The sequence below is a fragment of the Musa acuminata genome, chromosome BXJ1-4 (genome assembly GCF_036884655.1).
Source record: "Musa acuminata AAA Group cultivar baxijiao chromosome BXJ1-4, Cavendish_Baxijiao_AAA, whole genome shotgun sequence".
Lineage (NCBI taxonomy): Eukaryota > Viridiplantae > Streptophyta > Magnoliopsida > Zingiberales > Musaceae > Musa > Musa acuminata.
In genome coordinates this window covers 7,015,206-7,042,244 of record NC_088330.1, presented here as the reverse complement: position 1 = coordinate 7,042,244, position 27,039 = coordinate 7,015,206, and the positions used below count along the sequence as shown (strand labels likewise).

General features: G+C 38.9%; 4 protein-coding genes across 10 annotated transcripts; 1 reads left to right on the top strand and 3 right to left on the bottom strand.

Annotated features, from left to right (window-relative positions):
- Positions 1-1,912: 1,912 nt before the first annotated feature.
- LOC135644483 (KRR1 small subunit processome component-like) lies at positions 1,913-9,122 on the bottom strand. The gene is made up of 12 exons (XM_065162077.1): positions 8,825-9,122; positions 7,761-7,837; positions 7,460-7,570; positions 7,024-7,092; positions 5,695-5,751; positions 5,538-5,576; positions 5,326-5,430; positions 5,131-5,213; positions 4,963-5,044; positions 3,932-4,075; positions 3,758-3,838; positions 1,913-2,282 (listed from the first exon to the last, which is right to left on the bottom strand). The coding sequence occupies exons 1-12, from the start codon at positions 9,039-9,041 to the stop codon at positions 2,160-2,162; spliced, it is 1,188 nt and encodes a 395-aa protein (XP_065018149.1). The 5' UTR covers positions 9,042-9,122; the 3' UTR covers positions 1,913-2,159.
- Positions 9,123-10,854: 1,732 nt separating this feature from the next.
- On the top strand, positions 10,855-13,935 carry LOC135672378 (protein CHUP1, chloroplastic-like). Of its 5 annotated transcripts, none has more exons than XM_065180848.1 (4): positions 10,855-11,949; positions 12,052-12,149; positions 12,230-12,976; positions 13,072-13,263. In XM_065180848.1, the coding sequence occupies exons 1-4, from the start codon at positions 11,820-11,822 to the stop codon at positions 13,126-13,128; spliced, it is 1,032 nt and encodes a 343-aa protein (XP_065036920.1). In that variant the 5' UTR covers positions 10,855-11,819; the 3' UTR covers positions 13,129-13,263. The 5 variants fall into 5 exon arrangements, with proteins under 5 accessions (XP_065036920.1, XP_065036919.1, XP_065036918.1 ...); XM_065180847.1 differs by having other exon boundaries at positions 10,864-11,949; positions 12,055-12,149; positions 12,356-12,976; positions 13,085-13,935; XM_065180846.1 differs by having other exon boundaries at positions 10,867-11,949; positions 12,356-12,976; positions 13,085-13,935.
- A 424-nt stretch (positions 13,936-14,359) lies between these two features.
- LOC135644476 (V-type proton ATPase subunit C-like) lies at positions 14,360-20,919 on the bottom strand. The gene is made up of 11 exons (XM_065162067.1): positions 20,651-20,919; positions 20,472-20,540; positions 20,266-20,393; positions 20,056-20,155; positions 19,176-19,243; positions 18,944-19,085; positions 17,208-17,324; positions 16,865-16,990; positions 15,071-15,154; positions 14,914-14,993; positions 14,360-14,721 (listed from the first exon to the last, which is right to left on the bottom strand). Exons 1-11 carry the CDS (start codon positions 20,762-20,764, stop codon positions 14,625-14,627), a joined length of 1,125 nt encoding a protein of 374 aa, XP_065018139.1. The 5' UTR covers positions 20,765-20,919; the 3' UTR covers positions 14,360-14,624.
- Positions 20,920-21,930: 1,011 nt separating this feature from the next.
- Positions 21,931-26,906, bottom strand: LOC135644464 (uncharacterized). Of its 3 annotated transcripts, none has more exons than XM_065162049.1 (11): positions 26,740-26,906; positions 26,576-26,653; positions 26,437-26,488; positions 26,092-26,165; positions 25,876-26,006; positions 25,676-25,742; positions 25,511-25,598; positions 24,879-25,218; positions 23,865-24,782; positions 23,124-23,249; positions 21,931-22,138 (listed from the first exon to the last, which is right to left on the bottom strand). In XM_065162049.1, exons 1-11 carry the CDS (start codon positions 26,762-26,764, stop codon positions 22,079-22,081), a joined length of 1,959 nt encoding a protein of 652 aa, XP_065018121.1. In that variant the 5' UTR covers positions 26,765-26,906; the 3' UTR covers positions 21,931-22,078. The 3 variants fall into 3 exon arrangements, with proteins under 3 accessions (XP_065018121.1, XP_065018126.1, XP_065018130.1); XM_065162054.1 differs by having other exon boundaries at positions 25,688-25,742; XM_065162058.1 differs by lacking the exons at positions 26,576-26,653; positions 26,740-26,906 and having other exon boundaries at positions 26,356-26,490.
- Between the last annotated feature and the right edge of the window lie 133 nt (positions 26,907-27,039).

Genomic DNA, 27,039 nt, shown 5'->3' with positions numbered 1-27,039 from the left:
TCCTGCAAGGATATGAAAGAGTCCAAGAAACAAAAGGAAGACAGCAAAGAGGTGAATGCTCGCTCTCGTTTGGCAACGGCAACATCAGTTCTTCCGGAAGAGTTCTCTGCAACCAATGATTGGGTGTTTGTGGGCACGTAATCGATGAAGCATGACACGGAAGTGTGTTAGGAATAGCGAATGCTGCAGCCTACGTATAATCTATGGCCGACTTGAGGACCAGGTGGCCACCTACTCACAGTTGCTTGGTTGGGAAGATAACAGTTGGCACAGGCTTTTCGACAGGGAAAGGAAGAGGAGGAGAAGGAGAAGAGTAAACACACTACCACACTATTCAGCAGAAAGCCTGTGGGAGAAGTGAGGTGAGGGTGGAGTTGGCCACAGCCTGGATGTTGATTGGCTCATTTCTCTGGCACGAAACGTGAAGGAACCTCCCTAAGGTTTCCATGGTGGTTTCAAGCTGCACAGACATGCTTGTGACGTGAATCATGAGCAGCTGATTCACCTCGGAATGGTTGGTGATGAGCAAAGCATGATCGTCGTCTGGTGAAAGATTAATTTAGTGAATGGACTGGGCAAACTATTTCGTAGCAGACGGCAGGCTCATGTTCGTGCCGATGATGCCTTACGGGAAGTCCTCAGACTTTGCGTGTAATACTTCTCCAAGTCACTGTGAAGGTCAAGTATTATTATGTTTAAGGACTCTTTATCTTGTACAGATTTGACATGATTGACTTTTAGATGAGGTAATTACATCTTGTAAACTAAATATGAATACGATGAGATTAGAGAATCTTATCTTAGTTTAGAGTGCTACTAGACATGGTCGATCACCCAAGGCCATATTATTATTATTATTATTTTTTGAGAAATGAGTATACTTTATACGTGATCATTACTTCACGGTCACTATTCACCGACCATAGATATCATGTTTGAGTTATAATTGAACCATCAAAGTTCCTTCGATTCCGGACACCCCACGACAATCTGGCTCACCAATGTAAGCGTGTGAACTCTGATACCGTCGTTGGTCTCTTACGATGCTATTTTCCTGTATTCACATATAAAAGATTCCAAGTTGACTTTGGTTGGTTGACCAGACCAGTCTAGAATGCTACCAAGGAAATGAGGTCTAGGCTGTATTAGCATGGGTTGTTGACCCAAGGAAATACCCAGGCTAGATCCATTACGAGACTAGTTTATTCCATTAGTTATTGGATTGGAGGAAACGTAGTTTCAAATTTCTTGGGGATCAATTACAGGAAAGAAGGTGTTCTTTCCCTCGGACTAATTTTCCCTCACTTTCCTACTTCTCATGTCTTCTGTTTGTAGATCACTTGAGGAGATATTGGGAAAGATAGAGAGGGGAACCACCTTCATATCTTCTTCCTTCCGTAGAGAGTTCTTGAAATATTGAGTCTGCGTCCTTATAGTCCATTGATCGGTCGAAGATTAGGCTTACGAATGCTTACCAAGTTTGCCAGCTGCCGCGTGCACCCCTGAGGCGGTCCTGCTTGCATCAGGGCCCCCAGACACGGCGATGGGCACGCTACGCAGATGCAGGACTTTGGCCCGGCCGTAAAGTGTGGGACGTAAGCTTGATCGTGTACGGCCCGCACTGCTCAGGCGCATGGCCTGGCCCAGCCCAGGCACCATGAGGTGTTGACACAACCCGGCGGTCCAGACCTCAGTTAACGTGGTCCAGAGCGCGAGACTTGTAGGCCAGCGCGGGACCCGCGACCTACTGTGCTGGTTGCTCGCCTGATAAAGCGGGCAGCCCGCAGGCCGTTTGAGACGACGAAGAAGAAAGGTGCGAATAGAGAAGAAACTACTGTTTCCTCCCGAGATCGAGAGGAAAGAGAAGAGCAAAACTCCAACAGATCCGACAACCAAAACACTGGAATCAAGATGCAGCTAATGCGCCATACATATCATGAGCAGTTTTCTGAAGACACCTCCACATGATGTTTACCTTAAGAATCATGAGGGCACAAACACAACAATAACCTGATAATGTTACATTAATTCTACGGTGGTGGCACTAGATAGTTGTTTCAAGAAGATACTGGCCTCACTATCTGAAAAAGAAGTACTAGATTATGAAAAGCACGAGTACAAGCAAAAGACCACGTTAACAATTTCCTTAACCTATATCATCATTCAGTCTTGGACGACGACCTGTGCTTCTTCTTCCGACGTGAACTTTCAGCATCTGCAATATATGATTCAGCTCTGACGTTGTCATGTGCTTTAAGCTTTTTTAAGCCCTTAGCCTTGTCCTGCAAGGGAAGGACGAGAAACAAAAAACGTAAGAGAAGAATATCACGGTTCGACATGAAGCCTCACAGTTCATACATCGTACAGCAGATTTATCTGCCAAAACATTACAACATATGCCTTTTCAGATTAGAAAAAACAAAAACATATATAAATTTCAAAATTTGAACTTTTCATCAAAACTTATAATCTGATTTAACAGTCCCACATTAGTTGGGAAGCGGATGCTAAGTAAAGAGACAAACATCACACCCTTCCCAAAGGTACCTTTTGAGATCCACTCTGGAAGAACAAAGTCATTCAAGGCTCACTCCAGAGACTGACAATTACTTGTGGTATAGAATGCTTGTACTAGTAATGATCAGTCATGGACCTCATCAAATGAGGACTCATGCAAAAGTCCAAGATATCTGTTGAAATAAGGCCACAATAAATTCTACAATGGCTATACTAGTAATTATTAGTGATGGACCTCATCAGATGGCAACTCGTGTGAGTCCAAGAGGTCTGTTATAATAAGGCCACAATAAATTCTACAATGACTAAAAAGTTTGGAGAGCCACTCCTTTGATAGAAGTGCTTTTTGGAGTGCACCAAGAAAAACTGCATGAGGCTCACTACCGGCTAACCAGAATCTGGATGACTCTGGCCACCGCTCCAAGCCAAAGTTCATTTCTCCACAAGGTTATCACCTTGGCTAAGCAGAATACTTGCCAACTTCTAAATGTGGAAGGTATGTGCTTCATCCAAATACAATCATAGGCGCGCTAGACTAAGACAAAATCATTCAAGTTGAGAGAGTTCAATCACAAGAAAGCCAGCAGGCCTCCCATTCTGGGACAACTTCACCTTTCAGTCTCCATGGTATCTTACACACCCAAAAGAGAAAGGTCCTAAAAAAATATTCTAAGACGACAAAGCATTTTTTTAGTCTATAATTCAGAGATAAATTCTTTCAGTATAGTAAACTGGTGTAACCATTCAGGCACAACAAATCTGCCACCCATGCAACCACAATGATTTCATACGGCAGCCAAATGCTAAGCAATCATTTAATAATAAAAAAAAAAATAGCCGAAAATAACCTCTTCAGTCAGCTGATGCCAGGAGGTATAATGAACATATTCCAAACAATTGTCATGCTTGTTGGAGAAACACATTCACACATGACATAACTCCTAAACATTACATTTCTTATTTACTAAAATTTTAACAGAGGTGCAGCATATGACATCCTTCTATGCAGAAATAACAATCAGCAATGAGAATCAATTCAAGGAAATTTGACTACAACCACGACTATCTAGCTCAAAATCTTGTACCCTTACCTCAGGCATAACTTATCACACTCTCAAAAATAATTTTTGTTTGCAAAAATTGTACAATTATATCAAATTTATAAGCCACGATGCTTGACATCAGAATAATGACAGAACATGTCAGAACAACCACATTAAACATGGAAGCAGACAAGTACCTTCAAGGACTTTGTCATGGCAGCCAGATCACTCGTGTTCTTGTCAGAATTATTAGAATCAGTCAAATGAGAGGACGGTTCCTGCCAACATAGAGGATGAGAAAAAGATTAACTGGGTACAACTTCCACTAAAATATTTTCTTTACATGTGGGATATTGGAAAACAGAGCCAACCTTTGGTGGAATGAAAGCAGCCTCTCGTTTTCTCTTGTTTTCAGCTGCTTTTTCTGTCTGTTTTTCCTGCTTCTCTTGCCACTTCCTTGCTGATTTCTTTTTATCACTCAAGAAATACTCACCACTTTCTAATTGAAGATCAATCTGAAAAGTATTCAATAAGTTGTCATTATCAGAAAAAAATACTGCAACACCCTTCTTGCACTTGTATATAATAATAAATCAAATATAATGGTCCTAAGGGAGAAAATAAACAAGAACTAGAAGCAACACCCTTCTTGGAAACTGAGAAAATTCAACAGCATGACTACACTCAAGAGGATAAACACAACTTGCATGTGACGACTATAGGTATGACATGACAAAGTATAAGAAAATAACAAATTTGTCATAAGGTAAACTAAGCAATAAGACAAAGACATGACAGGAAGCAGATAGCTGACATCCCAAAATATAAATAAAAGTGCATATTTTAAGTGTTTTATTTTGCCACCTAATATTTTGTGAAACTTGCTTAAAGGACAAATGTTCCTAACAACTCCCATCCCTAAACCCATGATGATGTATCAACATAGATATGGCATAAGAAGATAATATGAGAAAATAACTTTAGCCTTTCTGCTTTTATACAAGCCATCCTGATTTTACTATCATCGTAAATTTTACAATCCTTTTCCCAATCCATACAGCATTTTAGAGCAAACCCTATGTCATGAATGCTCATGGGATAAACGAGTGGAACTTCACCTCATGAACCTATATGATCTTCCCCTTTTTATGCTACTTGTTGAGGAACCTTCTAATGGTGCAACTTAATACTTCTCCTCAGTTATGATAGAATTTCTAACTGTAGTTCCATATATTGCAAATTTGTCAAAGAAATAAAATTTATAAAACCTGTTATATCCAAATTAGTTAAATTATAAAATAGAATACTTATTTGATTGTTAGATATTACAAAAGGGGAAGATGGAATGATGCTTCAAAAGTCAGAGGATGCTGAAAATGAACAGTTATGACTTTAACTTCACCTTGCTTGGTTGTTGAGGTGGAGGAAACGGGGTATAAGGTTTCTTCTCCTTGGCCTTCACTTTCCTTTGCTTAACATTCTTCCTGAATAACCAATGACAGTAACGATCAACAATTGGTAAGCACTAGTTAACCAAATATATAACTAACAAAAATGCCAAACCCCTTACTTTTTAAATTTTGGAAGGAACCTATCCCAGTTCTCATTGGCTAATGCTGGATTTTTGGCAAGTTCTCGCTTCATCAGAAGGGTCTGCTTTGGAAATAAAACTTTAGTAACTGCTAAAACTAACCATATCCACTCAGAAATTTACATAAAACCTTTATTTCTCAACTGTTCATGCCAAAAAAGACGATATGGTTACCTTGATATGGTAAACAGGATGCAGCTGATTTTGGATACAATCTTCCACTATTCTTCGGACTTGTTTCAGACCCTTAAATGAACCCATGGCTGAAACTGTGTTTCCCTAGTCAATTTAGTAAAAAAAAATTGGTTAGATACATGACACATAGAGATGAAACATTTGAGTAAACAATACAACTAAATAAATACACAAAAAAAAAAGAATAGCACCTGCACTAGCACATAGCACCCCGTCAAGATCTCAATGGCCTATATATAGCATATACAACCAAACCATGAACCAATTTAACAGGAGTTGAAGACGAATAAATCACACTTGACAATGACTTGAGATTTATATATTGATGTTTTTAAATACAACTTATACCTTCAGAGTAGACAGATTGGGTCCTAAAAGGCGTTCTCTCCGCTTCACAAATCGTTCCTGGAAAATTTACAGTCCCATCGACTATTAGCAACTGAATTAGTCATATTTAACTACTAGCTTCAAAAGAACCAAACTAGACTCTGAACTATAATTATTACAGTCATCATTATACAGGTAAAAAGATCAAATAAAAGAATCTATTGGCAGATGGAGCTTGACATCTAGAAATCCATAAAAATTCAACAAAATAATGGTTCACTATCTTCAAAAAAATGCTTTTGCGTGTGAAGGAAGATGCTCCAAAGCTGTTCAAGCAACCTGTTCCATAGTACTCTATGCTAGAAATCAGCTATACTATCACTTCTAGCACAGAAGTCTAAAATCATAATGCACCTCTGTGAAACCCAGCATCAAGAGCCAGAAAAAAAATCACAAGCTATTTGGAAACTTTTGCAAGAGAAAGAAACCAATAACTATTTATTCAGAGAACAGGTAAATAATAAGCTTCCTACAGAATTGCTTCAGAATTACATGAAGTTGAGAACACAAGTAGCATAAAGATAGTGCGAGACAAAAGTCATAAGGTTATCAATCATGTACATATGAAGATCCCATAATATTAAAATACACAGCAGTCCCTTAGCTGGCTGATTTGAGAATGAAATCCTCCATCTTGTTGCTCTTGACATCTTACATATATAAAGTTTACTTAGAATATCTCATTTTATTCTTTGATGGAAAGTTGAATGGTAAATATGATCCAAACATAGGTGTATAGGTTACTGACTTCATGGCATACAAATCAAAATCTTTGTTTTCTACGCATGCCCATCACCATGCATTGATCACCTGATGGCACGTGCTGCACCACCAGTGCCTATTGTTCATGGATGTTGTAACATACCAGTGCCTGTTACATGCCTGCAGATGATACCTGGGGCATGAACTTGGTAGAGCACAGACTAGCACCCAGTCAACACATTGTACCAGTATGACATGAGGACGGCTTGGAACAAAACATCAGGCATGTGTCATCCATGATATGAATTGGTATCTGTGGACCTTCCTTAGATGCTGGAAAAACAGTTCTAGCATAACTAAAAAATCCAACTTACACTGATCACTCATCAAATATTGAATCTAAATATCCATGCTACCAGTGAAAATATACAAAAGGAAAGCATTACTTTCACTTAGTGTTTGAAGTATGAACTTCCCCCTTTAGCAGTCTTGCCACAAGAAAATGACCCAATACACCTACTCATTATTTGACATAGAAAAGGATAAATGAAGAACAATATAATGTTAAAGAGGTACTGACCAATTTACCTTGTTGCGTATGAGATTCCCAATCTTAATAATATCACACTGCATCTCATCATTAAGGATCTTGATTGCCTATAAGGACAGCAATTGTAAGATAAACACTAAAATAGCTAGGATCATTAGAAAGAATCACTAAAAGACATCTGAAAATAAATGAAATCAAGAAACATGTACTTCATAGTTCAGACAATGGCCAAAGGATTGTTTATTAATGTAATTTACAAGGAAAAGATTCTTGACATTCAACTATAGGAGAAAGAGTTCCATCAAGAAAAAGAAAAAGAAAAAGAAAAAATAACTACAGAAAAGAGAAAAAAATGTGATCACTCAAAAAATAACTTGACAAACAATTTTTCTGTGCTCCTGAAAAACTTGAAAAATCTCAAATAATGAAAAAAAAAAGTATAACTTGTGGTATGCGGTAAAATATTGGACATACCTGAGGTGCAGGAACACTACGTGAAAGAAGCTTTATCAGATCCCTAGCTTTGATAATCACGAATGGATCTCTAGTTTTTCGAGTAGTTGAGACAGTCATAGATCCCTCAACCTACAAAATAAAATTCAACCAAAGTTACTTATTATATAGGTAAATAGCTTTGCTACTCAAAACCAAGAAGCAAGAAGAATATATCAATTTTAAACAAAGGCATTGAGAACAGCAGAAAGCTGTCATATGCATCACTAGTGAACTTCAATATTTAAATGCAAAAATAAGTACAAAGTTCAAGATGGCTTACCAAATTAAGTTCACATGAGACGCCATGTTCTTTTAGTGCACTTTTCACCATAGGCCATACTTCCTGCAAGTACTTTTCTGTAAAACTATGACTTCATGAGCACCTCATGAGTGGAAAATAAATATTTAGAAGGTTATGTGTGTGTGTGTGTGGATAGAAATAACTCGATGGGTTGTAGATATCAAAGAGTACAACAAAAGAAGAAGAAAAAGCCATAATGTCTCAACTATTTGGGTCCGCTACATGGATCCCTTTAGTCAGTCAGCACTATTTAAGACAATACCACAAGTCAAACTAAGCATAATCAAATCTCTTTTTAATATTTCCAACAAAGTTTTGTGAGTCTCCCTCTTCCTCTGCTCACACCCCTAAGCTTGACTGATTTACTTTGTCTATTCAGGGCATATATAGGTCTCTATCTTCCCTTCCTATCCAATAATATATCATAAATGTACATTTTGAACCTCCAGGAAATCATTGTTCTTAATATACTTTCAATTTTCCTCTAGGCAATGCTAATATACTTAATCTACAACCTTTACTACATTTAGTTTCGAGTGTTTGTCTCCAAGTAATGCTATATTAACCCACAACAATATGCTTGACACTGTCCTCCGCTCAATAGTTTTAATCCAATGCACCAAACCTATTGATCGGGCTAATTGATACTCCATTGTTTTATTTAAGAGAAGATTGGTTTTCCGTAGTGTCAACAGGGTTTGATTATCTTTCTCAGAGTTCTAATTCACTAGCCCTAAGAAATTCTTAGAGGACCTCCATGCAATGGCTCTCTGCGATAGATTATGACAATTTTCAGCTCGCCCGAGTTGGATAGCTCCGAAAATTTCCACGCAGAAATACATACACACATAGTATACAAGTACCAATTCAGAATAATCGTTCAACAATCGCTACTACCTGGAGACCAAAAAAAAGAACGAAACCCTAACGTCCATAACAAAGCACGGCACTAGAAAAAGCAGGAAATCCGAGATACCAGAAAGCCTAGAGAGGCATATGGTCGTATAATAATAGGCAGAAGAAGAGAACCGGGGCGCTTTTACCTCTGTACTGAGGGAAGAGGGTGGAGAAGGAGCTGACTTCGAGCATCCCGCCCTCGTTCCAGGAGGGGTCGAACTTCTCGATCTTCCAGCGGTCGATATTAGGGTCCTCGTCCCACGGCTTGGGCTTGTCGTGCTTCCCCTTGTGCTTTTTGCCCTTGGCCGTGGAGGGTCCTTCTCCTCCGACGCCATCCCGATCAATGGAAGCCTCCTCCGCCATGGACACGCGGTCGTGGCGGCCTTCGGTTCGGAGGATCGAAGCCGGCGGCTACTCGAAAGGTTGCGGTGTCGAGACGATTACCCGAGCAGGAGCGTCGATCGGATGCATTATATAGGAAAACAATGGGGCATTTAAGGATGTTGTTATAAGGCCCAGGCCCATTTAGATCCATAATGGGCCAAGCTTTGTGACATTAGGCCCACCATGTTTGCTAATTAGGAATCGAATATAATGCGTGCGACTGACTTTGTTTGATCCCAAATTAAACTTCTTATTGTCTTAGAACAAAAGCGACAGGCACCCGAGAGTCTTTGAGATTCGCATTTGAGTATCACTTGTAATAAATATTACATGTCTTTATGCGGCCACATAAAAAAGGATGGGTAAAGGAGGATCGCACAAACACTTTCCATCTTCTTAAGCATTATTTCGTAGATAATATCTCAAACGAATGCGGCTTATATAATTCCACGTAATTAATCATCATTATTCCAGCGAACGTTCATATTAGAATTTCGATGCATATTTAAGAAAAGGTCAAATGCAAAGGCCAAACCTAAATGATTCTACTCGAGAAAGAACTATATTCCTGTAGTTTTTTAAAGGAAGTCGACGACGATAAAAAAAGGAAGGAAAAGAGAATTTTTGATCAACAACAATCAAGATAGGTGCTCCTAAAAGCAAGTCCACCTATTGCTCTCTTTTTTATGGATGGACTAAAGAAATGATTGATGAAAAGTCTTGATTCCTATGCTGCTCCTGATGTTTCGATTAATCCTCTAAGAATGCTGGGGAGCTAATTAATTCTTCGCTTGGTAACAGACATGATACTTAAAAGTAAGGGGAAATGAAGGAAACAAGAAAAGAGGAGGAGGAAAGCTAGCAAAGGTAAAATGAAGACCCTTGAATTCATGCATCACTTTGTTCTCTCACGTTGACTAGTTTTGCGTTAAAGATTTGCACAAGAATTTTCTTTAGCTTTAATCTACTTGTTTATTACAAAGGAGATCCACACTGTTCTACTTTTGTAGAACAGTATTTATAGTTTACTGCAGTGTGATCTGTGGAGGAAAGCTGCAGGCATGTTTGTTCCATGGAATGGGATGTACGTAATATGACGGAGCACATCGCCACCTATAAAAAGGTCTCCCCTTGTCAGTTCCTTGCCACAGAAGAGGAAAGAAAGAAGTTGGCCATCTCCCTCTCTCTCTCTCCCACCTGTGCTGCTCAAGATGAAGAAGGTATGTAGAGGAACAGGCGATGGTGACAGAAGAGAGTGAGCACCCATGGTGCTTCTGTGCATGGTGCATGGGGGAGTCTATGCGTGCTCACTGCTCTCTCTGTCATCGGCTCCTTAAGCTTCAGCATTTAGCATTAGCTTTTGTTACTTCTTTTGTGGGACGTGATCAGAGGAAGCAAGTGTTTTCTTCCCGAGTTCGCTCGTTATTCCTTGTAACTCCACTTCTGTTCATAATTTGGTCCAGAATTAATATGATTTCCTTTAAATTTTTGTTTACTTGTCAAGCTCAGTTAAAAATCTTTAATATTGTAAAACTACTGTTTAAACTCTGTCCAAATATTGTCAGATTAATATATAAATGTATTCATTTTATTTTATGTACTTCTAATATTTTGTGGAGAAGGAAGAGAATATGTCATATAATCTCAGACAAAGCTTGTGGGAGAAGAATAGATTTTTGTTTCTTTTATTTGCCATGAACAACAGTTTGTGGCACATCAATCGTACACGAAAACAATATGAATCTGATATGAGAAAATGTCATGGCTGCATCAGAGTTTTCTTTCTTTGGCTGAACTCAGAATCTTGAAGAACAAAAGGAGAAAGTCTTCAGGATGTTTACATCAGTGGAAGCTGTAGCTCGGGATTAGTTTATGTTTGACGTTCTCTTCAGCTAATTTTCTTTTTGTTTCTCATTTTAAGCCATTAGAGTCGATAATTTTCTTTTTGTTTCTCATTTTAAATCATCCATTAGTAGTAGCTGTCTCTCACATGACCTGCAGCCGACCATACACGTTCGTGGTTGAGGTGGTAGTCTCGTGTACCAGAGGAAAGATTGGCACAATGAAAGGATTATAATCCACTCAACTATGGCACTTTAAGAGTTGGAAGTGAAGTCTAAGATGGAACCCTCGCTTGCTCTGCAGAAGGGAAGGGAATGAGAACAGAATCACGGCTCTCTCGTTTTGCCAAAGAAGCCATGGTATGGTGGTGATTGGCTGTTGTTTGTTGCAGTAAAGAAACGAAACCCAGAAGCGTCAGCGTCTCTCTCCGCGGGTTTCTCGCTCCAAAATCTCCACGTAGAGCGAGGACATAGCAAAAAGTGACAGAGAAAGATCTGGTGGTATAACACCACGTCCAGAGTTTAAAGAAGCAACAAATTGTGAGCCTACAGAATTATTGCAGCAAGGAAGAAAACAGAGCAAGAAGAACAAGTTTCTTTAGTTTCTTGTCTTGTTTCAAACCTCTGACTGATCCCATTCGTTGCGTTGTTCAATTTAGTAGATGCCACAATCTTCTGCTGTTGCTGATATAAAACAGGGGAGGGAGAAGATGAGTCGTCAGCCATCCTCCGCCTTTAGGAGAGAAAAGAGGAAGAGAAGAACGAAAAAGGATTAGGCCTTCAATTGCCTAAACGACACCCACCGAGTTCTTCTTCCCTCCTCTTCTTTTCCTTGTTCCTTCTATCATCGTGGACGCATGATCCGTCACTGGTCATATGAAGACGGGATAACCATCGTCGTCATAAAGGATCGGGGATGAAGGGGCTGTTGGAGATAGGAATGGAGGACGGGAGACTTCTGCTCCTCAAACTTGGCGTGGCTCTGGTAGTGCCCATCGCCGGATACCTCGTCTCCCATCTCAACTTCCAGACCTCAGCCGATACTGGTTTGCGTCTTCGGCTCTGTTTCTACGCAGGATAGACTTAAACTTACACTCGATGCCGAATCCTCTTTAACCATTTCCTGTTCTTCTGTGTATTACTTGTAGTAGGAAATGATGAGTCTGCAACTGGCCGTAGATCTATAGATGCTGCACCTATTGGTTGTGGAAGAAACCTCAAAGATGGGCTCCTCATTCTACAAAATGTGAGATTCCTGCGCCTTCAACTTGAGATAATTAAATATGATGTATATAGATGTATAAATTTTCCTTATCATCTGAGAAGGAAGAAGCTATAGTGAACGTCGTCCATGGAACTTCCGCTGCTCCTGCCACTATAACAGCAGTGACCAACAACTTCACAGAGCAGTCTCCTGAAAATTTAGTGGATGAAGACGGACTCCTCTTGCAGGAAGTCAAGCAGGAACCTGAGCGTGCGGGGCCGAGGAACTCCACTGGTGACAAGTTTGAGGGCAAGAAGGTGAAAACGGACGCAGAGATCATGTACCTTCGCGACCTGGTGCAGTCCCTCTGCGACAGGATTAGGAGCCTTGATATCCAAATGCTCGAGTATTATGGATCGAAGGAGCAAGATGCTGCCATTCGAGAGCTCGAAGGGGAGTTGAAGTTGAACTCAGTGAAGGCTAGCCGTTTATCCCTGAAGATCGAGTCCTTGAAGGATGAGAACCGGAGGCTCAAAATTCAGGCATCAGAGTACCGGAAAATAGCGCCGGAGCTCGATTCTGCAAGGGTGATAATAAACCATCTCAAGAGGAGGATGGGATCCGGCCATGTGCAGGCAAGAGAAGAGATAGCGTTCCTCGAGCAAAAGATCAGGAAGCTGAACGATGTGGAGCACAAGGATAGCCAAGAGGACGTGGATCTCCAAAACAAGTTGAAGAGACTGAAGGAGTTAGAAGACGAGGCTGATGAACTCGGAAAGGAGAACTCGATCCTGTCGCAGGAAAACATGGAGTTGGCACAAAGGTTGGCGTACGCAGAGACGTCCATCTCCACTCTCGAGGAGCCTCAGGTAGTTCATAATTTCTCTTCGTTGATTCAGTTGAGTCATAAATATATATGGTTTTTTGGTTCTAATTCTGAGTTGCATCACCTCTTAACCTTCAGTTATGTTATGCAGGCAGAAGTCATGGAGGAAGTCCACCAGCTGGGAGAAGCCAATGACAATTTGGAGAAGGAAATCGAGCAGCTTCAAGCAGATCGCTGCGCAGATGTCGAGGAGCTCGTGTATCTCCGGTGGCTCAATGCCTGCCTAAGGTATGAGCTGAGACAGCATCAACCCCCCTCTGAGGAAATCGTTTGCCGAGGATCTAAGCAAGTGTTGGAGCCCAACGTCAGAGGAGAAAGCCAAGCAGCTCATACTTGATGGCACACACGCATGCATCGACGATCAAAAGAACTCGAGGTTTAGGGACCTCGATGCAGATTGCTCATCTCAGGAATCCAGTGGCGAGTACGACGATTCTCCAGTCGAAAGGACCAGCCCACGTAGATCGAAGTTCCTTGGCGGACTGACGAAGCTGGCGCTAAGAAAAAGGCAGTCGAGACAACAGAGTTGCTTCCTCCGATGGCGTGGCTTCTTTGCCTGCCTGAGGAGAAGTCGGTGAGCAGTCATTCGACAGGAACCGCTTCGCACGCCGACGACAGATGGAAGAACAGACCTGCTTGGTTTCGAACTGCTTTTAGATCCCACTGTAAAGGAGCCCGTTGCGAGAGGGATCTGGGTATTATTACTTACTCCCATGGAGCACAGAAACATGACCAGTGAAGATGACAGCAATATTTGTCGAAATAATTCATTTCACCAGGGAGAATCTGAGACTGTTCGGAGACACAGGTACGCCGAAGCTTTCATGAGGTCTCGCAACGGTCAGCTTCCTTCAGCCACAGTTGATGGCGCCACTGTTTTAAGTTGCCTTATGTCGAACATGTCGTTAGTGGGGACAGTGAATATATTTGTTGGCTTGCTGACATGCACTTGGAACTGCAAGATCACTTTTGCTTCTTAAATCTATAGTTTTCAGTGTGTGGTTCTTCTTCAAACGTCGTAGAAAACTCTTTGTGTTCGTGGAGAACTTTGTTCCATGTTAAGGTGTTCATTAATTCAACATTTTGCTAAGAAAAGCCTACTAATTTTCTCGAATAAAACAAACAAATAATTATCTGCATCAACGATCAAAACAAGTAGAGAGTTCAAGGAGTCTACACTAATCTACATAAAATTCGAGGATTGAAAGCAGACAATGCTAATAAAGGATTAGCAGTTCAAAATATGCTATCTGGAGGCAGGAATTAGTGTATGTAACAAGTACGTGCCAACCACGATAAATGCCATGGGAGGAAAAAAGCAGGCAATTATTAGGGATACAGCCTTGTGCTTACAATAGAATCCAAATTGCAATAGCCATTAAAGTGCCAGATTTATTAGATCAAAAGGGATCCAAGTTTCAGGTTGAGTGAAAAAAAAACGACTTCAACATGATTACATTATTGATCGGCTGAAGAGCCAAGAACAAAATTGTGAAAATTATCACATGCATAAAAATATTGGCATATGGCATCACAAGTATATAATACAATATGCAATTGTGTGTCGATGGCTATAATTTTACTCGATATCATCCATGGTTGATCAACTCACAACTCGCTTTTTTTTCACATCAGACAAGATTGATAGTGAAGGAGACATAGGGATGAGCCTCAGCTTCACCACCTATACCAGCCAAGCCAACTTCATCTTCAGATTTCCAATAGGAACTGGAAGGCAAATAAAGTCGGTCAGAAACACAATAAAACTAAGCGAAGCCTGAGTTTGGAAAAGAGAAACACAATAAAACTAAGCATAGTCTGAGTTTGGAAAAGAGATTAAATGCACATATCGATACAAAGGCTATGCATTTCAGATGAAAACTAATCCGGTTTGAATATGTTGATAATAGCAACCATTACCTGTTAACATTTCCACATAGCTCTTCCAGAATACCACGAACTTTCTTCTCACTTTTCACCGAAGGTGCCAATACTACAGCCTGTAACATACCAGCAGAATTGTGTTGGTATTTATTGTGGGGACATCTAATCAAAGCAGAGAAATAGGTTCTAATACCAGAAACTGTGGTGGCAACCCATATCTGAGAATGCTCTCTGCAAAGACCCGTACAGCACAGAAATGCATCCAGGAACTGAAAACCTGCAAGCAGATGCATATATAAAAGTGACATTAATAGTGGAAATAAGCTACAATTTGAGCAAAGAATCCATTGGTGAAATATGAAAATGCGTTGTATACAGCTTGATGCTGGCAGTTGCATTGTGCTTATCCCATGCAAATTTAAGCAACACTGACGTATGAAATCCAACATGTTTCATAATAGTCATTATTTATCACATACAAGTAAAGAATTCTCTTTGTATGTCCACGGCTGCTACACTAATGACTGATAATTTTAAACTCAAAGGAGACGTTGGTGAAAGAGAAGAACAAAGAGGTAATTAAAATCAATTAAGCTAAAACTCTTAGGTTCACAAAATGCATCAGCTTGACACATTTGCAAAACTTTGTTTTCTGTATAACTCAGTTCCAGCAGTTGCACCATTGAAATTTCAGATGTCTTTACATATTTGTGGTTAACTTTCTTTTTGTCATCTGTGCATTACTTCTGTATTTGTTAGTTAGGTATTGAGCCTGCATTTAGTACAACTGTTTTCTGTAACTGGTGCAGCGGCAAAAGCAGATGATGAAAGAGTTGTGAAGAAGCAACATTGTTAACAAAATTCATAATGAGATATGACACAATTGTTGCACCATGCAGAACTTCCACCTACTGCAATGATTCCTGGACTTGTTGAAACCAAGGTTTGAGCTTTAACCAAAGAAAAGTGATGTGAATGCAAGTTAAAAGTAAATCCAGTCATTTGATTAAAAAGAATTATGCAAGGAGAAATACTGGAAGCATACAGTAAATTCAAACAATAGAAATTAATAATTGAACACATCAAGATAGAACTTATGATGTGTTATCCAGAGAATTGACCTAAAAATGAAAATAGTAGTTGCTATAATTGATTATCTTCTGATGGTGTAGAACAGTAAAGCATAAATTTTGATTTGTATAAGCAGGTATTGCATTTTAATACCACTAAACAACAACATTTGAAAAGCAAGAAAACATTAAGTAAAGTGGACTTTGAAGAGAAGTTGTGAAAACAGAAGGGATATCCCATGCAACATATTGACAGAACAATTGGTGTCTCAGAAATTTGAAAAAAGATACACTCTGTGCCCACACCACATTTACCTAGCATGAGTCTAGTGGTCAGAGAGTTGTCTTAAATATACATTCATGCTCTGTTGAACAGAAAACAACTACGACTGGATTGTTTACATTACCCAATTTTCAAACACCAACTTATCAAAATTGTAGTTTTAACTTAAATGTATATATTGGCATGCCTTGATGCTAAGCTCATTTAGGATTAAACCTGCTTCAGTTCTCTATCCTAAGATGTCATGGCTATTTCTAATTAGTTGTTCTCTGTTTTCTCTAGTTGTTCGAGCTGGCCTTTTCATTCAATGATTCTAATGTTCTCCTCTTCTGAAGTTCATTATCTTTACCACTTTAAGTATATACAAGAAATATCTGAATGAACTAAGCAAACCAACCATAATATAATCAGTAGAAGATAGAGATATATCCTTGTACATAGATACAGGAAAATTGTCAAGAATGTAATAACCGTCTTACCAAAAAAGTTAAGAAACAATCAATGGTTCAGTCATATATGCAACAACATAAACCATTGCTTTCTTTCTTCAAAGAAACTTAAAACAAAGGAATGGCAGAAGCATTGCACCATAAGAAAGTTAAATAAGATAACTAAACTTAAATACTCAGTGCACCTCTCCATAACTGGCATAGCACCATTGTAAAAGGGATCTCCTCTTGCTCTCCTGATCCTGTATTAGTTTTTCAAACTCTTGTTTCCTACTTTCTTGTGCTTCTGGACTATACTCAAATTCCCGAATCTGAACCACAAAAAACATAAAATAAATTTCACCAAGAACAAAATGAATAAAGAGCACCAGAGAACTTGACCATCTGGAATTGTCAGAAGGGAAAGAATTGCAGGTCAGTGAGTTTTCTGGTAACTCTAGGTGAAAGTCTAAAATACAAGTCAAATTTCAATATTTCTGTCAAAGACACAGGGTAACTTCAGCAAATCAATTTGAGTAAGAAACTTGCCTGAAATCCTTTTTCACGTGCATTATTGCGAAAGTTGTCAGCAACCTTTCGAAAGAGAGTCACAGTATAAAGAGAATACTCATTATCCTCATGCAACTTCTTTGCTGACCTAGGAACCTAAATAAATATAAGTCACTGTCAAGTGCTAAACTTACAACAGGAAGAACATACGTTACAAAATTTCCAAATTCAAGTCTACAAAGTGAGTACTGGTTTATCTATGTACATGAACTGAGACTGAGGGATTACCTATCATAAGACCTAATAGAACTTTTACTTTCATTTGAGAGTTGAGACAAAATGATCTTTGCTAAGTTTGTATAAGTTCATGTTCAATATATGTGGGTCGATTTAGGGTATCAAAATTGTAAGTTGGCAAAACCAATCACATATCTAATCAGAAGCAGATATTTAATTGAAAACGAAGCATTATTATAACTTGATGATATAGCCATATAATATATGCTTAAAACATGTATGTTATTTATTAGGTAGATTTAAATTGTTGTGCTCTTCTAGACCAACAGAATAATAAAAAATGTTCATGCTGCAGACGTACTTTAATCTGCTTAAAGTGAAACCACTCATGCTGCACTAATGCTGCATCCAGTTTGGGTTTAGAATAATCTAGTAAAGTTTACTAACCCAGATAACAAACTAAACCAAATTGTAGGTCTGTAAAACAAAATTAAAATTACAGTATAGATATTTTTACCCACCATTAGGTGGGTAGTTCTACCTGATTTATCTAGGTTAAACGTCTTAGGCTAAGTTCATTCAACCTCTCATAACTCCAAACTTTTAAAAGGTTATCTAATAGCCATGTGGTTTAACTCTCTTAACCCTAAACCAAACACATCCTAAAAATATCAAGAATATCATCTTATTATTAAGTATACTTGTCAATATTAAATGTTGAAACATATACCAGAATTAAAAGCATATAAATGTAAACCTTCATGCTTTTAACAGAGCATAATAGTTAATCAACAATGGCCAGGAAATAAAGTGTGAGAGGAAGAACAAAATGAGCTGCCTCCTCTAATTTTTTCCCTTTCAATTTGCAACTGTTGACCCACATTTAGAGATAGCATAACCGGAATTCCATTTCCAACAGCTATGTGCCTTCCTTGGTTGTACACAAATGTCCGCAAGAGTAGATGTGCATAATAGCACCAACATGAGTCCATATGGTTGAAAAACTCGAGCATTATGCCCCATTTTGTGACTAATACTATAAAAATTTAAGTTTCAATAAGCAGTTTAGCACCATCTCAAAGGCTTCCCATCGTTCAATGTCTCAGTACCATAACAACAAATTCTTAGATAAAAGCCCATGAAGAAGATATGACAATTCGGTGCACATGGTTATTCATGATTGGTACATGCATGGCTGATCTGCTTTGATTTTCTAGAGAGAGAGTCTTTTTTAAGTCAATAAAAGATGTTTCTCTCTGGACTTCCAAATGTACCCATGTAGACCCTGTGTATCCGTTCTTTCATTAACTTTTCTTTGGCTATGCTTTTGTTGTCAATTTACAGAGCTTACCTTTTTTTGTTTCCTCAAGCAGTTACCAGTAAGCATTAATTCATGAGCATAACCCTCAGTTTAAGAATTCATGAGTGGTTCTTCTAATGGCAAAAGTGGATATAAGAAAAGTAAGATGAACAAATTAAGGGAATCAATTAAAGTCCATTGACAACTAATGAAAGCATAAGATACTAGAATATTTTACCACAAATGTAGTCAGAGTTTCATAGCTAGAAAGCCAGTCCTTCTGAGAGTACTTTGGAACTACAGCTAGAAGTGTCACCAGATGTTCTGATGCTACAATATCTTCTGGATTTACCAAATTGGAAAGGTCACGAACTGCTAAGCTGCAATAGGCAAAATGACACTTGAATCACAAAACCAAGCTGACACTGAACAAATTGAGGCAGAAAGTCAGAAAGTGTATCCTTTCATACCTTCCACTTTGCTTTCTGTTTATTGCATTAAGCTGACTACGGATATTGCTGTACTCTGCAGCACGAACCTGCAAAAGTATAAACATTATTATGGACTTTAACATGAAAGGGTCAGAAAAAACCTTCAAGAACAGGTTGAGACAATGTTGTCTTTGACTTTCATACTATCTTTTATGATTTTCCTTTCCAGTACAAAGAAAATAACAGGAGGAGATTTCCCATACATGATATTGGCAATGGTGAAATGGATATGATAGTTTGGAGAAAAAATTACCTAAGCCAATACAATGTCACCGCTAAACAATTTAATATGCAAGCAAAATGTAAGAAGGTTATGACTATATTGTCAATCACTGATATGTATTTACTTTATAGAATGCATGCAATAGAAGAGAAAGAAACAAAGATATGTTTGGTATACCAATGTTTTCATGCAATTTCTACTAGTTTAGATACTAAGCTAAACTTATAGCACCAAAAGTCGAAAGTGTTCAAATTTGAAAACGAAAAAAAGATAGTTTTTGAGTCTCAAGGAAAAAAAGAAGAGGATAAGCCATATAAAACTGGAATATTGACCACAAGAGGACAAATTGGTTGATGCAGTGATTCAATTGATTATGATACTTCATCCTTGCGAGGTTCATGTAAACCAGATCCCTTTTTAGATCATCAAGAACATCTTCATGTTGGAATTTTACATAAATACTGACCACCGTTCCCCTGATTCTATAATTTAATTCATAAATTACACATCACAAACTGGAAAAAGCAATACTTATTCCTCAATTTTATTGCTAGTTAAATTGTAAAAAGCGGGCAATGTCTAGGAAATAAATATGACAACAAAAATCATGAGACGAGAAAGATATATCAAAATGACCTTCATGTCATCCTCGATTTTAGCTACTTGGACATGAATGCTGTCAACGATCTCCCTCAGAGGCGACATTGTGGGATACTTGCCTTCATCCCAGTCAAACCTGCCATCCCATCAAATCATCACCTCCCCCGTGTATACTCAAAATCATCAAAGAGAGGACAAAGAAGGAAAAAACACTTTGGATCCATCAGTGATGCACCAAATACCAACCTCGTGAGATAGGAATCGACGGGAACCCCATCCACGGTCAAAGCACCAGCCTCGAAACCGGACGCCTTCTCCAGCTCCTCGATCTGGCGTCGGATCTTATGCGTCACTCCCTCTATAAAAGCATTCGACTGTGCATCCGAATCGAGCAAAATCAACGCCATAGCAAAATCAAGCCTCAAAAGACCCTGACGTGATCGAATGATTACCTTGACGAGGTCATCACTGAGGGCAAGCAGAGAATCTAGGGTTCCGACCCGCAGATCCGGCGTGTTAAACTGCGCTCCACGAAAGCATTTACACGATCAGAATTCAAAGACCTAAAACTAAAAGGAATCGTAACGATAACAAGATCGACAGACAGCGAACAGGCTTTGCGATGCATTACACGATAGAGCAGGGTGTCGAAGGAGTTCTTGGAGATGGATTCGCGGAGGCGGTTCCAGTGAGCAGAGGCGGAAGTGTGGACGGGGAGCGAGGCGATCCAATACCTCGTCGCCATTGAAGCTGCGATCGGGAGAAGGATCGAAGGGGATTCTTCACACAGGGGGAGGAGGAGGACGAGGAGGAAGCGATCGCCGGTAATTGCTCTTCCCCTTCCCCTTTCTAAAACAAACACAACAGATACCAGAACAAAAACGTTGCCACCTCGAACGGTCCCACACCGCACCTCATTGATCAACCATCAACATGTAGCCGCACCCAAAGACGTGACCTCCGAGTTTGCGACTCGCTCGTGTCAGTTGACTTGCCGGTAAGAAGTGCCAATTCTTTGGAATTCCCCTACGTTGGTTCCTTCTGTTGAACCAATGAATTATATTCTGGACTAAATATTTTTTTTATTCTCTACTTGATAAAATTCTTTCCTTTATATGAGTTATGTGTCTCTGAATAAGACTACGTAACCAAATCATTTCATTTATCGATCAACTTTGACCACTTGATTCCAGTTGTTATTAAGAGCTTAATAACCATATATGAATCATTATTATGATTATGATAATTAATTATTAAAAATACTTGCAGTATGTCATAAAAAGTTAATAATTTTAGATAATATTATTATCTTTGTTGAGACGTCCAATTGATTAAAATAATATTATACAAGTGATAGGCTTCAGATTTGAATTCATGTGTTACATAATGTAATGAATTTTTTTTATAAATAATATTACTAATAATTGAATAAGGTTTTTATCCTCTTTAGTCCCGAAGATATATTTTAATTCTTCACAATTTTTCTTGGACTACATACTTTTGATGATGATAATATTGTTGATGATGACAACAATGATCAGTTGAAAGTTGACATATTTGAGATAAGATTTACTGAATCAATCAGAGATTCAGAAAGTAGGCATAAAGACGCAGAAGCTTCATAGTGATCTAATCGTGATCGTCCCAAAACAAGCAGTTCAAAGGATGCGTTATGATGAGAAGCTCAAACCAATGTGACAGGATACTACTGACTTGAGTTTTCTTAAGTTTCTCTTTACAAACAACGATTTTTTTTCAGTAAAAAGGAACTTTTATTGATGGGTAGCATACAAACATCCTACTTCTATCACAGGGTATGGGTCTTTAAAAAATCTCCGATTTTGTTTTTCGTTTTGTTACTCTCTGCGATTCCCCACCATTCTTATGTACATCACCTTGGAGGAAAAAAAGGAAAGAAATCCACCAGTTTTGTTACTCTTGCGATCTCCTGCCTTTCTTCTATTCATCTTGTTCTCGGTATACCAATGGCAATCTTGCTCTTGGCTGATACATTGCCAGAGAAAAAAATCCAGCAGATGTACAAGGTCCTCAGATTTCCTTATATGGCACGCAGCAGAAGTGTCCCACAAGCAATTATTACGATAATGATTCGTACTCCCTGTTAAAGAAAGAAGGCAAAATGACAGGTTTTCGTTTCAGCAGCGCATGGTTAAATATTGGTATTTGAACTAGAGAAGAAGGTAGATGTGAACATAAAAATGAGCAATTCAGCTACTTCAGACTAATGAAAAATATTTTGCACAAAAACAGTAATTTAGACCAGTAGGTTTTTGTATGCACCCAAAAAAGGGCACCTAACTTTTTATTTTTCATTTGGATAGCAAGGCCTACATGGTTTTCAGCTTGGGTTGCGACAATACACAGTAGGTAAGTCAACAATACTAAGTAGCTATAAGTGCTAAACAAAAAATTACAATATATAATAATATAAGATATACTTTTTGTAATATCCCATTAGTCCCACATCGGAAGTGGGGAATGTGTATGATTAACTTATAAGGGTCTGATGAGTGTACTACGTTACCTCTCGCTTAAGCATTTTGGTCCGCCGTTGAGGACCAAAATGAAGTTATTGGCCAGTTAGCTCATCAGACCCGGGTCGTGACATTTGGTATCAGAGCCAGGTTAGCATTTGTGTAGGGTGAGAGAGTAACCTCCCGGACTCGGGTCGTGACACTTTTATCATCTGGAGTCCATATATCTGAAAGTGAAGAGTAGCATAATGTGCATAGAAAGTGAAACCATTTACTGATAGTAGAGACAACAGTCAGCATCATCTAGTGAGCTTTGATCGATGGTGAGAACATCATATTCCTGTCCTATAAACCAATCCATATATATGGCAAGGTCGAAACCAACCAAATTCATGGCAACTATACAAATCTAAAAGCAAATTTGCCATGTTGGATGTGCTATGGCATCACTGCTAACAAAATCAAGATATCTGGAGCTTTAACAGGTTTCTGTTTTTAGGGACCAAAGAAACATGATTTTTGTTTGCAGAATGAGTAATTAGGCATAGCTAAAACTTCTACATCAGAATGAAAAAAGTACATGTTAAATCATCAAAAATAAGAAAATACCTGGTCGATCAGCCTTCCATTCGAATTTGATGTGCTGACCAAGTTTTCATGGTTCAGTTTTCGTGGACTGCATGACACATTCTCATTTTTTGTCACTGAAACGGATGAATCACTAAACATCTTTTCCTGCAACAAGGCACTACGTTAGAATGCACCTGTTAGAAGTAAATTATAATTGACACAAAGGATGAGTTTGTCAAACAGGCTACACTATACTCTAGGTGGAAAAAGTTATCAAGGACATAAGGAAACCTACAATGTATGGGCACTACGTTAGAATGCACCTGTTAGAAGTAAATTATAATTGACACAAAGGATGAGTTTGTCAAACAGGCTACACTATACTGTAGGTGGAAGAAGTTATCAAGGACATAAGGAAACCTACAATGTATGAGAGCCCACCATTGGCGTAATCTTTTGAGTTGCGTTGGTAATCCTCATGTATGTTTCGGTCCTAGGGGGAAGGTTAGCCCCAATTTTCACCTCAAAAACTGTATCCCTGATATTTGTTACTTTATCATGCCGTCTACTGATTACTTATGTCAAATGTTGATTGAAAACAAATCATGAAGATAACATTGCTTTATTTGCAATCTTATAAGGGTATAAAATGAGGGGTGAATGTATTTCCATTACTTACACAAGTGTTTCCCCAAGATCATCAGCATGCCAAATAAAAATCGTGTAGAATAAGGCAGTTCATAGGAAGAAAGAAACGGAAACATTATAATTAGCGATTACCATGGACTTGTCCTCCGCTGACAATGATCTTAGACATACCCTGCAGCTTTCAAGAAGATTTCTCAATTGTTTGCTTCCAGTGGTAATGCACAGGTGACGTGGTGCCCAGATACCAAGTGTACCCCACAGATACTCTTCTGTCTGAGTATAAAAAAGTCCTATTGATTCAAATGAATTCCCAGACACTAGTTCTTCATAATGACCTCTGCAGGATCTACAGTATAAGTCCTCTGGAGCTGTATTAATCAAGCACTCTTGTTGGTATGTCCTGGTACTAGGATCAACATTGACAGCCTCAGAAGTTACACTTCTTGATCGGTTAGTTTCCTTCTGAAATTTGCGATCTTCATTTTGATTTTTATGCAGAAATACGTTTACTTCATTGCCAACATTCTGATCGGTTGCCATATAGCAGGCATGTGCTTTATCCATCCTTGGTTTTGCCTCGTTACATGGATCATGTCCAGCATATATGGCCTTCAGTTTTTGAACATTAATTTGTTCTATAGATCCACCTAAACAGATGTTGTCGTCAGTCATGATTGGTTTTTGAACTTTAATTATGCTTTCAGAAGTTTGACACAGTGCAGCATGCAGAGATTTATTTTTCTGATCCGATCCTTTGTTCTTGACCTTTTTCTCAAAATCCAAAATTTGATTGTAATTTACTATGTCTTCCAACTTGGTGGCATTATCTATGTCTCTTCCTTCCTTATTCTCATGATGTGGTCGTTCAGGAATTTTCAAGTTGTCTTGTAAACTGTTATCAGAAAGCGTCTCTGCAGAAAATGACTTAGCCATGGTTTGACCAAAGAATTTTTTCTCCATGCTTTCTTCTGAAGATATTCGTTTCAAAGATTGTTCATTTTGATTCTTTCCGACTGATAATATACCTGAGTCAACAGGATGTCCTAGTCCCTACATTGCATTCAATTTGTAATGATTTCAGTAGGAAAGAGTTGCATGTATAAAGCCCCAACAAAACCAACATATATAGCACAATTAGATAACTACCTGAGATAGGCTATTTTCAAAGGCACTTATCATTTTCCAAATGTTGCTTCTTGTGCTTCTTGCCAAAGGATTCTTCTCATTCCTTTGAATATGGTCTTTCAACTCAATAGAGAAGGGAATGATTTCTTCCCTAGCATTTCTTGGTCCTAGAGATGCTGCAAATTCTCTATGAAGATCTGAACTATCTTCTGGGATGGTGTCCCTTTCTTGAAAACCTTTTATAGCTGATATTCTCTTGCTTTTTCCTTTATCTGTAACACTTAATTTACAGGCGTCATTCTCAGAGTCCCGGGAGTGCTTTTCAAGACCTTGGGTGATTGATGGATTACTGCACTCATCTGTAACTAAGAGGAACTAAGTGCTGTCAGGCAACAATTACCTAGAGCTAACACAAATAAAAAACATAAAAAAAGGAGAAAATCAAAGATGACTAATATTTTCATTTTGTAAGAACTAAATCAATTCATCATATGGCTTGAAGCCTAAGTGGAGAGACACGAGCAGGCATAAAGAGAGTAACTGCGACCATGTCCATGACAAATCTCATAAGTCCTAAATTTCTATCAAAGACAATGAAATCTATATCGGATTAAATAATCAAATTCATTTGCACTGAGAGTTGATACTTAACTTGGTCAGCATGCTTTGGCTGAGTAATTACAGTTCCTTCTATATTGTGTTCAGCATTGCAAGTCAGCATCATATCTTTGATGTTATCTCCTGCAAATTGTAAAACAAACGCATGTATCTGATGTAAATAGAGTGAAAAACACAGGAGACTGAAAAAAAAGCAATACCATAAATATTACTCTCAAGGCCTTCCTTGAGCATCTCCCCATGTTTCCTTCGAAGTGTAGAGTTCCTCTTTTAACAAAGAAAATGCATTATGTTTAGATAAAACAATGAAACACTATATGTTTCCTTCTAAGTGTAGAGTTCCTCTTTTAACAAAGAAAATCCACTAAGCTTCATAGTATTATAAATAAACTCATGATACCAGTTCATGGATCCTCAGACGTTCCTCTTCACTGAGTAAGAACTGCAGCCTCACACGGACAGTGCCACCACCTTCAAGAGGAAACGTATCATCCAGCATCCCCCTTTCCACCACTGACAATGTCTTGAACTCTACCAAGCGACATGAGCCTTTGTGATTGGCATTTACTAAGATTGAACTTTTAAGTTGGTAATCAAACATGGTAATAAACTCCACCTATTCGTGACAACAAATTCCCGTCTAAACTGTACAGCATCACCACCAGGTTCTCCCTCAGAGACACAACTGGGCTGCATCCATAGACAGGGGATCGATCGGGCCAATTATCCTTATTCATTTTGTTAATGCTAGCATAAGAAGCATCGAGGAAATTGCCCTACCGTGTTCCAAGCAAATCAAGAAAATTGAGCTGTAGTCTATCAATTTTCTTATTCAGTAATTGTAGCAAGTTAAGGGGAAGAAATTAGAGCTTTTAATTACCTAATAATGACAAAAAAAGGAGCCTTGGCTTCTAAAGAGGGGGTTCAACTTTAAAAGCACAAGAAGCGGAAAGACACTCACAATGTGATTTCCATCTTCCCCACTGTTTGGTACTCCCTCTTTCCCGCGGTAACTGCAGCAGGCGGAACATCAACATCATTACCAACAGGAATACGAGGGCAAAGGGAGAACCAGAAAATAAAAAAGGAAAAAGAAAAACCTTTCAAAGAGAGAGATCTCGTCTTCGCGTCGGTTAGTGCTGGCGAAGCAGATGGAGGAGGTTCCATCAACTCGAGAACTGCAATTTGAACAGGGATTTTAGCTGTTGACTTTATGCAAACAGATCAAGAAAAGGAAGTAAAAGAATAAAAAAGGAACAACTACCTGAGACTTGGATGGTGCCCGGCATCGCAGTTGGGTTCGGAGATCCGATGACAAAGAAAGAGATCGAAGGAGAAGCCGGTGTGCCGGAAGGAGAAGGACGGGGTTCGTGTTTGGCGCACGAGAGGCGAAGAGCACCCGCCCAGTGGCGGAAGGATATGGGGCGTTGGCGTTTGTGGCTGAGAGAACGAACGAACGAACGAACGAATAGGCCCCCTAAGCGCGGAAATGGGCACGCTCGAGATGGGCACGTCCTCGGTGAAAGAAACGTTGGATGACGCCAATGAGTGTGATGAAGTCCCT

Bases quoted from the DNA above. Each gene is read 5' to 3' on its own strand.
- LOC135644483 (XM_065162077.1), bottom strand. From the start codon at position 9,041: ATGGCGGAGGAGGCTTCCATTGATCGGGATGGCGTCGGAGGAGAAGGA. The intron at 5,752-7,023 runs GTAAATTGGTCA...TAAATTTTCCAG, and splicing joins GGAATCTCATACGCAACAAG to GAACGATTTGTGAAGCGGAG. The intron at 5,577-5,694 runs GTATAAGTTGTA...TGCTATATATAG, and splicing joins CCAATCTGTCTACTCTGAAG to GCCATTGAGATCTTGACGGG.
- LOC135672378 (XM_065180844.1), top strand. From the start codon at position 11,820: ATGAAGGGGCTGTTGGAGATAGGAATGGAGGACGGGAGACTTCTGCTC. The intron at 11,950-12,051 runs GTTTGCGTCTTC...TATTACTTGTAG, and splicing joins CCAGACCTCAGCCGATACTG to TAGGAAATGATGAGTCTGCA. The intron at 12,150-12,229 runs GTGAGATTCCTG...TCATCTGAGAAG, and splicing joins GGCTCCTCATTCTACAAAAT to GAAGAAGCTATAGTGAACGT.
- LOC135644476 (XM_065162067.1), bottom strand. From the start codon at position 20,764: ATGGCGACGAGGTATTGGATCGCCTCGCTCCCCGTCCACACTTCCGCC. The intron at 17,325-18,943 runs GTAAAATATTCT...ATATTTATTTAG, and splicing joins AAACTCTGACTACATTTGTG to GTTCCTAGGTCAGCAAAGAA. The intron at 16,991-17,207 runs GCAAGTTTCTTA...TTTGTGGTTCAG, and splicing joins CACGTGAAAAAGGATTTCAG to ATTCGGGAATTTGAGTATAG.
- LOC135644464 (XM_065162049.1), bottom strand. From the start codon at position 26,764: ATGCCGGGCACCATCCAAGTCTCAG. The intron at 26,007-26,091 runs GTGGAGTTTATT...GTCGCTTGGTAG, and splicing joins GAATTTGTTGTCACGAATAG to AGTTCAAGACATTGTCAGTG. The intron at 24,783-24,878 runs GTAGTTATCTAA...AATGCAATGTAG, and splicing joins TTGAAAATAGCCTATCTCAG to GGACTAGGACATCCTGTTGA.